This window comes from Cheilinus undulatus, linkage group 14, assembly GCF_018320785.1.
Source record: "Cheilinus undulatus linkage group 14, ASM1832078v1, whole genome shotgun sequence".
Lineage (NCBI taxonomy): Eukaryota > Metazoa > Chordata > Actinopteri > Labriformes > Labridae > Cheilinus > Cheilinus undulatus.
The window spans coordinates 2793341-2807002 of record NC_054878.1 but is presented as its reverse complement, the minus strand read 5'-3'; the positions used below and the strand labels follow the sequence as shown (position 1 = coordinate 2807002).

The 13662-nt window shown below is 37.3% G+C and overlaps 1 protein-coding gene across 1 annotated transcript; it reads left to right on the top strand.

The window, feature by feature from the left end:
• Positions 1-2454: 2454 nt before the first annotated feature.
• Positions 2455-3432, top strand: LOC121521764 (gastrula zinc finger protein XlCGF57.1-like). Its single transcript, XM_041805923.1, has 2 exons — positions 2455-2870; positions 3039-3432. The coding sequence occupies exons 1-2, from the start codon at positions 2455-2457 to the stop codon at positions 3430-3432; spliced, it is 810 nt and encodes a 269-aa protein (XP_041661857.1).
• Positions 3433-13662: the final 10230 nt, after the last annotated feature.

Here is a 13662-nt window from a genome sequence, read left to right as displayed (position 1 = left end):
TAATTACAATTTTGCATTATTGTTGGCTCTAAATTGCACTGGAATGTATTCTTTTACAGAGAGAGGAAATGTTGTTTAGTCTAATCCAGTTTCTACTTTATACCGCTAGGTGGCACTGTTGCACAAAAGACTACTGAATAATACAAGATAAGCAGAAGAGAGAATCCAAGATGGCGACTACCTTAAGTTTACTGTGTTTTCGCAGCATAGAAAGAATGTAAATATTTGCTTCCAAATCTGAAGTAAATTGTTCTTGCTCAGTACTTGGATCATCTTCTTTTATTTCCACGTCAACACCACACTATGGCCTCAATAAAGTCAATTGTCAATCAAAAAAATGTTGATACTGCATTTTAAAATATCAGTACAGTATCCCCTCAGAATATCTTTCAGTGTATCGATATTTTCTCACACCCCTATAGTTTCTAAATTAATGAAGATGAAAGTCTCCCTTAATGTGAGGCAGCAGTAGAGCTGGGAGATATGGCCCAAACTTCTTATCACTACATTTTATGCTGTTTGCTGTAACAGTGTTTTATCACTGTATTACAACACCAAAAGGTATGGTGCATTCAAATCCATGTTAAGGTGCTATGACCCCATTCTCCCCTAAAACAGGCCTGTGATGAGATACTTACCTTGTCTCTGTGTTTGAGATCATCCAAAGATGTTTGATTAAGTCTCTGTGTGTTCAGTTCTCAGCTCCTAGTTTGTTTCTGCATCTGTGGTTTCAAGTTTAGATTCTATCTGAGTTTTGTTAAGCTGTGACTAAAAATACCACATTTCTGTGTGTGGCTGTTCACATTAGAATTTGAACATCTTAACAGCTACAGATTTTTATTGTTAAGAATGTGTCTGAAATAGATAGAACTTTAAATATTTGAAGTCATCTAGGCTCAATCTAACCTCACAGCTTCTCTTGGTGTGTCTTTGTGTATTTCAGTGCTTCCTGCAGACGCCCAGCAGCTGTTGGTGATTAAAGAAGAGAGCCACCAGGAGGACGCTGAGCCCCCATGCATTAAGAAGGAACAGGAGGAACTGTGGATCAGTCAGGAGGGAGAGCAGTTTCAAGGTCTGGAGGAGGCTGACACCAAGTTCCTCTTCAGTTCTGCCTCTGTGAAGAGTGAAGATGATGAAGAGAAACCTCAGTCCTCACAGCTTCATGAGAGACAAAATGAACGGATAGAAACAGGAGCTGATGGAGAGGACTGTGGAGGAGCAGATCCAACCAGGATCTCAGATCCAGAGACACATTTACAACCAGAGACTGAGGCCAAGACTGTAGAGACTTCTGGAGGAGAGACTGACAACAGTGATGATTGGAGGGAGACCGGAGAACAACAGTCAGGTTCAAACTCTGCAAGAAATATTAAAAATAAGAGACCCAAGAGTAAGAAATCACACAGCTGCTCTGTGTGTGGAAAAACATTCAACACAGTAAGCCACTTGACACAACACGCAAGAATTCACACAGGAGAGAAACCTTTCAGCTGCTCTGAGTGCAATAAAGGTTTCTGTGATAGAGGAAAACTGAACAAGCACATGAGGATTCACACAGGAGAGAAACCCTTCAGTTGCTCTGTTTGCAGCAAAAGATTTAGACAGAGAACTCATATGGTCACTCACATGTTAACTCATTCAGAAGCAAAGCCCTTCAGCTGCTCTGTTTGCAACAGAACATTTAAACGGAAAATTTACATGGACAGTCATATGTTAACCCACTCAGGAGAGAAAACCTTCAGCTGCTGTGTTTGCAAGAAAAGATTTAAATCAAAAACTTACATGGATATTCACATGATAACCCACTCAGGAGAGGGAACATTCAGCTGCTCTGTTTGCAAGAAAAGATTTGAATCGAAAACTTCTATGAACAGTCACATGATAACCCACTCAGAAGAGAAACCCTTCAGCTGCTCTGTTTGCAACAAAAGATTTAAATCGAAAACTCAAGTGGACAGTCACATGATAACCCACTCAGAAGAGAAACCCTTCAGCTGCTCTGTCTGTAGCAAAAGATTTAGACGTGTAAAAAATATGAATGCTCACATGAGGATTCACACAGGAGAGAAACCCTTCAGTTGCTCTGAGTGCAATAAATGTTTCTATGAGAGAGCAAAATTGAACCAACATATGAGGAGTCACAACACAGAAAAACCTTTCAGCTGCTCTGTTTGCTCTAAAAGATTTAAACACAAAGTTGGCATGGACTCTCACATGAAAGCTCACATGGATGACAACCCCTTCAGCTGCTCTCTGTGTGGTGAAAGATTTGATGCAAAACGGAATCTGGACCAACACATCAGAACTCACACAGGAGAGAAACCCTTCAGTTGCTCTATTTGTAGCAAAAGATATATAAAGAAAAGTAATATGGACGCTCACATGAGAATTCATGGAGGAGAGAACTCCTTCAGTTGCTCTGTTTGCAGCAAAAGATTCACACATAAAGGTATTATGGACGCTCACATGAGGATTCACACAGGAGAGAAACCTTTCAGCTGCTCTGTTTGCAGCAAAAGATTTCGATGGAAAACTAATATGGTCACTCACATGAGGATTCACTCAGGAGAGAAACCCTTCAGCTGCTCTGTTTGCAGTAAAAGATTTAGATGGAAAACGTATATGGTCACTCACATGAGGATTCACTCAGGAGAGAAATCCCTCAGCTGTTCTGAGTGTGGTAAAAAATTTTCAAGAAAATATTGTCTAATGTTGCATATGAGAACCCACTCAGGAGAGAAACCCTTCAGCTGCTCTGTTTGCAGCAAAAGATTTACACGGAAAACGTATATGGAAGCTCACTTGAGGATTCACTCAGGAGAGAAACCCTTCAGTTGCTCTGTTTGCAGCAAAAGATTTACACGGAAAAGGTATATAGAAGCTCACATGAGGATTCACTCAGGAGAGAATTCCTTTAGCTGCTCTGTCTGCAGCAAAACCTTTACACGGAAAACTTATATGGAAGATCACATGAGGATTCACACAGGAGAGAAACCATTCAGCTGCTATGTTTGCAAGAAAAGATTTTTGCGGAAAAGGTATATGGAAGCTCACATGAGAATTCACTCGGGAGAGAATTCCTTTAGCTGCTCCGTCTGCAAGAAAAGTTTCTCTTGCAATGGAAATCTGACCAATCACATGAAGATTCACACAGGAGAGAAACCCTTCAGCTGCTCTGTTTGCAAGAAAAGATTTTTGCGGAAAACTTACATGGACACTCACATGTTAACCCATTCAGGAGAGAAACCCTTCAGCTGCTCTGTTTGCAACAAAAGATTTACACAGAAAACTCATATGGACATTCACATGATAACCCATTCAGGAGAGAAACCCTTCAGCTGCACTGAATGCAAGAAAAGCTTCTCTTGCAAAGGAAATCTGAACAAACATATGAGGATTCACACAACAGACAAAAACTTGAATTTGCTCTGAGTGTGGAAAAAACATTTTCAAGAAAACATTGTCTGGTAATACACATGAGAAGTCACTCAGGAGAGAAACCTTCAGCTGCTCTGTGTGTGGTAAGACATTCAAAAGTAGTTCAAACTTAAATGTACACATGAAAACTCAAAGAGGGGAGAGCACCTACAGCTGCAGTGACTGTAATCAGACGTTTGATTTGCAGTTTCAGGTAAAACATCACAAATGTGTTGGAGGTCAGGCTTCAGAGATTCATCAAATCCTCAGTGAAAAAAAGAGAGACAGAAACAGGAGTGGATGGAGAGGACTGTAGAGAACCAGCAGAACCAGCCAGGAATTCAGATCCAGAGAGACATTTTCAACCAGAGATAAAGGTTGAGACTGGAGACTCTTCTGGAGCTGAGATTGATGACAGTGAGGATGATTAGGAAATCAGGTTTGAAGTAAACACAGTTGATACTTGTGCTCTACAAAGAGGTGTTTTAATGTACACGTATCGTCGTACACTGTTACTATGTTGTTGAGGATTTCTGAGTGTGTGCTGGGCCGTTATGGGTCTCAGACTTTTTTCCCCTTGTGGCAGCTTATTTTTTTTCCCTTGATTGCATATACGATTGCTCTCGCTTGTAAAAACTTTCTAAAACTAAAATGGAATTCAGTGTTGATGGGTTTGTGGCTTTTCCAAGCCATAAGTTACTAAACTCTTACACTGAAAATCATTTATTAATGATTGCCGATCATTTTAGAGTCCTTGCTTCAAAACAAAGTAAAAAACAAATGTTTTGTTCTGAGATAAGTGCTGCTTTGTCTAAAAAGGGAGTGTTGAAAATATAGTACTGTGCAATAGTTTTTGGCATGTAGAACGCTAATGGTTCTTCACAGGTCCTGATGTTCCACAACCCCAGGCTGAAGAGAGGAGGGAGGGCAGCCAGAGTCAGTTTAGACACATTTGACAAGTACAGTGCTTAACAAATTTATTAGACCACTACCCAAAGTAAGGTTTATGCCACAGTTTGCCTAAATTAACAGCATTGGTAATTACCAATATCATTTTTTATGTTTCTGCAATGGTTAATACACCAATATGTAGAAGCTCTTTAACCCCAATGATATTTTTAATGCTAAAATATAATTATTATTGTTATCCATGAATTTTCAAATTCAGTTTGAAATCCCTCATTCCCTTTCAAAATGGTAAAACGTCGAGAGCTCACTGAAAATGAAAGAGAGCACTTCATGACGCTGGATGGTCTCTGAGACAAATATGACTGGTGGTCTAATAAATTTGTTAAGCACTGTACGTGTGTTGCTCAGCAGCCAAGGTCGAGCTTAACAGCATTTCTTTTGCCTCGGCCTTTGCACCCCTAGTAATACGCCCAGCAACCACCAACAGCTTTCAGGTGCTTAGAAAATACACACGACAACCAGAGTGTTGTGGCAACCCTCCTACCCACTCTAACAGTACCCTAGGCTATTTTTAAGCACCACATCTATCCTAACTCCACCCTAAAACTGTGGTTTTTGTTTTGTTTTCATCAGATTATTTTCCCATGCCCTTGGTAATGTACAAAGACATCCAGAGCATGACCTGGGTTGTGTCAGTCCTCCTTCCCGCCCAATGGGGCCCTCAGGTGGGCGTACTCACCATTACACGCCTTACTTCAGCCTCAGATTTTGGCCCAAACATGCCTAAGACTTCTACACAGTACTGTGTATCCGGCTGTCTCAGCCCTCATCACACCTGCTGTGCAGCCTGATTCAGGTGACTTGCACCGTCTTTAAGAGTCTGAATTGCACCATTTGGCTCTAAAAGAAAAAGAACTAGATAATAAAAAAGAACTTAAAGAAAAATAGTTAAAATGTGAATTGGAGTTTTGAAAAATGGAGTCTGATCTTAATCGGCCTTAATGGCCTCCTCTTCTCCAGGTAGCGATGACTTTGATTTAAATGAATGCATCCATTTAGTCCCGCAGTTGAATGACAAAGACGTCGAACGCTGTTTTGTCTGGTTGTAATGTGCTGCCAACACACTGAAGTGGCCTAAGAATGTGTGGACCTCACTGTTCCAGTCAGTCATGTCTCCTGACCAGCACTCAGGGTGGAGGAGGGGGGCAGAGCATGTAGACAGTGAGAGAAACACGGAGAGCCAGGCACACACTCCTGAGACAAACATGCGAGGTTTGTTTGTTGCGTTTCCTTTTCCTTTGATTGGTTTTTTTGTTGTTGTTTTTTTACTTCTGAGCGTTTCTCCTTTGCTTCAGCATTTTGATCCCCAATGCATGTTTAGATTGCTGGTTTTGTTGGTGTAGTTTGGGCTGTAGTTCGCCCTGTAGTCATCAGAGGTGTCAAAAGTATTCACATTCATTACTCAGGTAGTAGTATAGATACTAGGATTTAAAAAGACTTCTGTAGAAGTTGAAGTATCAACTCAAGCTTTTTATTCAAGTAAAAGTGTAAAAGTACTGGTTTCAAAACTACTGAAAGTATAAAAGTAAAAGTAATGTAAAGGGGGAAAAAATGCCATTAAGGACAAAAGCTTTGGCCGCGCCACAAGAGCCCATAGAGCACTACCCCACCTCCCCAAAAAAAACCTTTTTGTTAAGGCCATAATGACTATAGTGGTATATTAAAATGTTAATGTTGAAAAATTTGGGATGCACCTGTTTCAGAACGCACTTTTAGTACAATATAAATACATTCAAGAACCACATATGTGTACTACTGAGCATTAATGTGTTTCATAGAGCGGAAGATATGATGACTGGTTGCCTATAAGTCTTGGTCTTCCTGTCTACCAACCTCCTTGCTGGTGCTTGGTTGGGACATTTTGCTGGAGTTCCTTTGAGTCTCTGCCATGGACATCTTTGTACTAGGCCATATACGTCTGCTATTTCCTTGCTGGAGTGTGGCATGATTTGTGTGTGCGCAGGTGCGATGGATCGCGAACAAACCAATAGGGTGTCGGAATGGCATGTTTATACTTGTCATCCAACCACAGTCAAACTCACTCTATCTGGATGGCGCTATTTATCTGGATAGGTGAAATGAAATAGGAGTAGATGAGTAATGAAGAGTAGAGTAATGAAGCTATCTTTAAAATGTAAGGAGTAGAAGTAAAAAGAAGGCTGAAAAATAATTACTCCAGTAGATATAGATACCCAAAATATCTACTTAAGTAAGGTAACAAAGTATTTGTACTAATTACTTGACACCTCTGGTAGTCATGTTTTCTTGTTGTTCCTGTCCAATAATGAGTTAGTTTATAGCAGTCTTAAGGCAGATCCCAAGTCATTTAATTATCAGTCCTCAGTCTTCGCTCGAACCGGAAATAGTTTCTGATCCGCCATCTTAACGACCGTCCCAAAGACCCTTACGTGGTTTTAAGACCGAAAACATAAGACCAAGGACTGAGATTTGAAGACCGATGAGCAAAGACGCATGAGAGCAGACTTCCCGGAACTCTTTTGTTGACTCAGTGGACTCTCGAGAATCTAAACATCAGAAGTTTTAAAATGCTCAAAAACTGATGGGCTGGGATTTAAAAGAAGTGTTTGAAATAAGCATTCATAATGAAACACTGAGAATATATTTAATAAAATCAATATTGAAGAGTGAACCAGTATAAAGTTTATTATTTAATTTGTTTTCTGATTCACCTTCAAACATAAAACATGTTTAAAGCTCATAAAATCAAAAGATTTGGATGTAAATCTTTCCTTTCCCACCAAAGATTCTACAACATTTAGATGTTTTTTTCTACATTCAGTCCATCATAGCCTTAATTTAGACAAAAGATAGTTTCTAGGAAATTGAGCCATGTTTTATCCATCTGATTTAGTCCAAATTTAGCCCAATAATAGTCGTTTTAAATATGACCATATTACAGCTAAGTCTTTACAGGGACGTCTTTTCAACAACATGAAAATTAAATTCTTTAATGTTTCACTTTTCAATTTAATCTAGACGTTGTTTAGACAGAGTGGAGATGTTAGTCTTTCCAACTTTCTTTTTTCTGGGTAGGTTAGTAGTCTATTTACTAGTTATTCCTGTTTATTAGATTACGAGGAGAATTAAAGTCAGACAGCAGCAGTCTGTCTATAAGGAAGAAACACGTTTTAAATCATAGCGGGGTCAATAAAGTTTCAGTCTGATCGTTAGTGAGCGTCAGAATGATCATTAGCTTTCACACTGAATAATTAGGATAATAAATAATTTTGTAATATAGCATTTGCTGGTAGAAAGAGTGCATGTTTTTTGATATACTGCAGGTTTCTCTTCATGCAGGTGTTTTCTGATCCACACTGAGACCACACACTGTCAATGTAGATATTTTATTAGAATAAATTGGTACAAATTTATGGAGACACAATCAGCTGTTTATGCCTCCTGACAGCTGATTGATGATCAGCCGGCACCGTCTTCACAAACTGACATCGCTTCACGTGACACTGCAGAGGGAAGGATGCTGTTAAACATCGATCTTTCGGCTTCAGTCCTCCGTGTCTGTCCATGAGTGTCTGGTGGGCGGGACTAAGACTCAAGTCTTGTCAAGTCAAGTCTTGTTCAGCCCCTTTTTTGTTTTATTGATTTGACTTGAATCTGATTGCATTATTATTTTTTTGTTTATCAATAAATGTTGGAATCTAATTTTCAAACTCAGTCCATTTGTGTCAGTTTTTATGTGTTACCGGTCTCTTTTCTGTACTAGTACAACATGCTGCCCACTGTTGTTCATCAGCCATTCAGAAAACACCAACCAAGACAGGAGGATCTGAACACATTCTAGCCTCAGAGAACAGCAGTCTAACCACAGACATACTGACTGAGACACATATTCATGTCTTTCTTTACTCCTCAGAGTTTATCAGTGTTATTTTAAGGATTACATTGTTCCACAAAGCCTGGCATTAACTGATTTTGGCTGACAGTGCTCATTGTTCTCATTATTATCACTTTACTCTGATTATAAGATGCTTTTGATTATCTAGACCAGGGTTCTCAAAGAGGGGTACCTGGAGGCACTCCAGGGGGCGCGATAAAGCCTTCCTAAAATTATGGCCTAAGTCATATTTTCAAGTTTTTCAGGAGACAGAAAAAAACTGAATCAAATCTAGAGTAAATGATATGTTTTAACCATTCCACACAAGAAGGTCATGACAACAGATGACTATCAACATACTAGTAATGCTGTGGGTCAGTTTTGTAAAATAAGAAAATTAAATGATTTAGGTCAGTCCATTAACAGGCCTTTGTGAGTTAGACGGTTATGAACCTGATTTTGGCGAGATTACTTCTGGAATGAGTGACAGGAAAGTCAAAATATTGCTGTTTTCCCACGACAGACCATGAGGAAGGGTAAAACACAGACATTAGAAAATGTTAGTGGAGCACACAGAGACTCAGACAGAGACTGCTGCTCCATCTCTTTAATCATCTGATTGTCATTTTCATGGGATAGTTCCTGATCAGAGTCAGAATACTCAGGATCATCTCCTACCAACAAGGAAAAGCATTTTAACTCTTGGAGGGGTATCTGGTGTAATCATACTGGTGCTCTCTGTGCTCTCTGCCATCATGGATCTCTGCTGTCTACAGCTGAGTGGCAGAAGAGCTACAGATGCATTGAGATGTGTTTTTATGGATTAACCCACAGAGGAGAAATATCAGGGATTTTGACTGTCTGACAAGAACTAAATTATATTTTAGTCTAGTTTATGTTTCTAGTTTAATTGATGTCTCCTTGATGAAAACTAAACTGACTTTCAGACAGAGTTTAAGTCATCAAAGATCTTTTTTTTAGCAGGTCTTATGGCCTATTCGTACGGGACTATGATATAAAATGATGACAACATATTCACGGTAGAAACAGGACGTTTAAAAGTGTATTGAGCACACTAGGACCTGGCTTTCTCCTGATATTACACCATTTATTTTTCTTTAAGAGAAGGAAAACAATGCTCATTGGATTGTGGGTAATTCCTGTGAATGGGGGAAACGTGTGCATTTGGAAATTCTCTGAAAGACTCTGTCCTTGGAAAAATTCAGAGGATCCTCGACATTGGAACAATCCTCAGACGGCGGTCGATGACGTAGTATCCTTCAAAAACGGCCTTTTGATGATCCTTCCTTGCACAAAGCAGTTTGGAGGAAAGCTTAGTTAGTTAGTCAGTCAGTCAGTCAGTCAGTCAGTCAGTCAGTTAGAGAAGGTTATTTTGAACATGTAAGAAGCATAACATTGAAAATGGTCATGTACAGTGCTTAACAAATGTATTAGACCACCCTAACCCTAACCAAAGTAAGGTTTATGCCACAGCTGCCCTAAATTAACAGCACTGGTAATTACCAATAATATTTTTTATGTTTCTGCAATGGTTAATCCACCAATACGTAGAAGCTCTTTAACCCAAGTGATATTTTTAATGCTAAAATAGAATTGTTATCCATGAATTTTCAAATTTACTGATTTACAAAAAAAAAAAAAAAAGAAAAAATAGTAAAGCACATTAATATTTCTTGATGGATATGTCAAATTATTGTTATTTATTGTCATTCCTGAACAGAAAAATGAGTTTTAGTGGTTGAATGTTATGTTTGATTAATTTCTGACTTCTCAGAGAAGCCCCGTGAGCCGGCTCAAATTTGGGTAAAAAAGGTGAATTCAGTTTGAAATCCCTGATTTCGTTTCAAAAGCACTTCATGATGCTGGATGGTCTCTGAGACGAAAATGACAGGTGGTCTAATAAATTTGTTAAGCACTGTACCTTCAAAAGACACAAATTTTGAAGAGAGAGATGAAACAACAATTACAAGAACACTTCATGGTCCAGATTACATGTTTGAAAAGGAGTGAGAAGAAGTGCAAACTTATTTAATCCTACCCTTTCTTAATTCATTATAACAGTTCACATTGATTTCAACAATAATGTCGTTCTACACAACATAGATTAGCTACTTAGAGCAACAACCTTTACATTGTGCCAAAATTCTTTCTGATTCAAGATATGACCTCTTATATGAGCTTCTTAGTACAAAAACAGAACCGTTTATTTATCTGTAATGTAAATAATCACATATAGGTTTATCAGTGTCAAATAATAATAAATATTTTACCCCATTCATACATGTTTAAACAACCAAAAGATGATATTTTGGGAATTCAAACTGGCATTTACAGGGAAATAAAACACAAACTACTCATAACCTTAAGATCAACAAAAAAAAAAAAAAAAACAATAAATACCAAAACAGATAAATAAGCTGTAAGCCCCTGGTGATAATCAAACCCTGTACCTGGTGAAAATCAGCCCCTTATACTGCTTTTTGAACTGATTTATGTTTGGACATTCCTTTAGCTCCACATTCAAACTGTTCCATTGTCTCACAGTACAAACAGAAATACTAAAACTTTTTTCTCGTTTTGCGCACACTCTTTGTTTTAAAATGAATTTTTCCCCTTAAATTATAACCCCCTTCTCTCTCAGTGAACAATTTTGGAATATTTCGTGGTAAGAATAGTGAATTGATGTGATCCAGATATGCAGCTTTATGGTCTGTATAGCTCTCTTCTGCAGAAGAGGATTGTACGTGTCTAATAGTGATTTCCAGTTGATTTGTTGGTCTGTTTTTACCCAAGAAATTTGATTTCATTTACTCGTTCAATATAAACCCCATCTATCTGGATCTGGATTAAACATTTGACCTGCAAAGTTTGTTTTTTTCCCCTCCCAATTCTGTGTGTCAAATAAAATGAGAGAAGTTCATCTGAAGATTTTGCATAACATTTATCCTTGTAGTTTACTGATTTCAGACAAAGATGTTAAATGCACTTTTTGTGTATTGAGACAATTATTCAATTTTTTTGTCACTGCCTGTCTACATTGTTGTTTTGGAATGCTGCAGAGAATTTGGTAGACATTAAAACTAAAGCATCATACTGTAATTAGAAAAAAAAAAGAATCATCACAAAATATAAAATCTAAGAATACATCTTTTTATTATCTTATTCTTATCTTATTTTATTAATTGGCAAATTTCACATCCATAAAGCAAAGTTCTCAAAGTCCAAACTTTAATATCACAATGATAAAATGTATTTCTTATGAATACGTAAAAAATCATGACAAATGCACTTCATCATTTTACAATGACTTATTTCCTGTAATTCCCAACTAACTTACTGTGACACCTTTATGATCTTAATTTATTATAATTATTCATTTATTTATGATTCAACCTCCTGAGACTTGAACTTTTGTTTGCAAAGCATTTTTATTTCTTTCCAATTATCTGGGATAATTAGGACCTGATACATGTAAAAGCTCAGCCTTGTCTTTGAGCAGGAATTTATTTTGACCAAAAATGTCTAATATCAACACATTCCTCCACATTTCATAGAAAAATTTCAGTGAAGAATCCTCAAACATATTTTTAAATGTCCCATAAAAAGTACCCAAAAATTTCTACAATTTCTACAATATTCCTGAAATTTTTCAGTGAAACTTAACTTTATCATAAAGACTAAATTTTAATTTTAAAAAAAGTCCCAAAAGATTCCGTGTAAAATCCTGGAATTAAAAAAAAAAAAAAAAAACAACAACCAAAAATCTCAAAGCCAACTAACTCCCCAAAACATACAAAAATATTAAGATTCCGAAAATTCCCCCAAACATCCTGTCAAATTCCCTGAAATTTCCAAAGGACACATCACCTCCCAATTAGCAATCAAATTTCAAAGATCAAAAAAATTAACTTTCAAAATTTCCTTGAGAATACCTAAAAATTGAAAGCAAATACCCCCCAAAATTTTTAATAAAATTCTCCAAAATACCTGATAATTTCCAGAAAAAAATCCCCAAAACACCTGAAAATATTCCCAATTTGTCATACAAATACTCTTGGCAATAAACTTCCAAAGAAATGCCAAAAAATGTTCATGAAAATTTCTAAAAATGTCATAGTAAATCCTCTCAGAATTTTAATTGAATTATTGAAACCTCCAGGCAATTATCTCAAAAACTCTGTTAGAAATTATTGTGTTGTAGGAGAACCAGACTGCAATGTCCTCATTTGTGCATGCAGGGTCTTAGGAGATAAATGTTAAATGAAGAATAAATAAAAGAGGATTCTTCCTTTGCTTTGAGAAGCAGCTGTAGGCTCGTCTCTTTAGTCAGAAATAACAGGAGAGGTTCATATTTAACACCGATTATCTCCCTTTCTCATGCACCATCAGCTCCTGAGACACACAGGTGACTTACATGACCTCAATGAGTAATGGAAGTTAGGGGAGATTTTTCACTAGTTTATCAGTCATGGACAGCTTTCTACAGATCTAAAATTTATTAAAATATAGAGGTGTTGTCTATTATAAACTCTGGTTAACAGTCTGTATAGGACACATGAAGGAAATGTCTCCTGCAGAATGAAATGTGCACAACACTGCACTTCTGTGTGAACTTAGAAATAAAGATCCACTGTGTATTTTTATTGCTGCTGCACCGTCATGTTTTCCTTCAGAAATGTCTGTAAAGTCGAGAACATTACAGACTTCCGTTATCCTGTTTGAATGTACCACACTAAACAGTGACGTCTGGAATCATTCACAATTTTCAGGGCATTTTTAGTTTTATAGTTCTGGTCCCAAATGTGTGATACTTCTGAAGATTTTCATTGCAGCCACAGATTCTGGAGCTCTCCACTCTTTTCTAATTATCAGTAACTACTAGCTTCATGGAACTATTTTTCTCACTTAAAAGACTAAATAACTTGAACATTTATAGCCTAACCTATAATATAGTAAACCGTATTACTTACCAATAGAGAAAGAGTCCTGCAGCATAGCAATAACTTCCACTTAGGCCACTATACTAAAAGGGTAGGATCACATGACCTGTTCAACAGAGGATGTTCACCATAGGTGACCAGCATCATGAAGAGCTGACTGAGGCAAAATAATAATAATAATAATAATAATTTTTGTCAAAAAATGACTTAGGCTATTATTTTAGGAAGGTGAATATATGATGGGGGCTAGATTTGTTTTTTCTTTTTCAAATTACAGCCTTGAATATAACAAAGATTAACAGAAAAAAATGTTATTGATTAATAATTTAAAAACTAATAATGCATCAAATCAGTTTTGTTGTTAACTCTGACATATCCAGGACCATGTTTTAAAAGCTCTTCAGCCCCGACTGTTGGGCAATGTAAAAGTGTTGCAATTATTGTAAAGGGATAATGCTGGGA

Excerpts from the sequence above, each read along its gene's own strand:
- LOC121521764 (XM_041805923.1), top strand. The coding sequence starts at position 2,455 with ATGGACGCTCACATGAGGATTCACACAGGAGAGAAACCTTTCAGCTGC. Across the intron at positions 2,871-3,038 it reads AAAAGATTTACACGGAAAAG|GTATATGGAAGCTCACATGA; the intron begins GTATATAGAAGC and ends TTTGCGGAAAAG.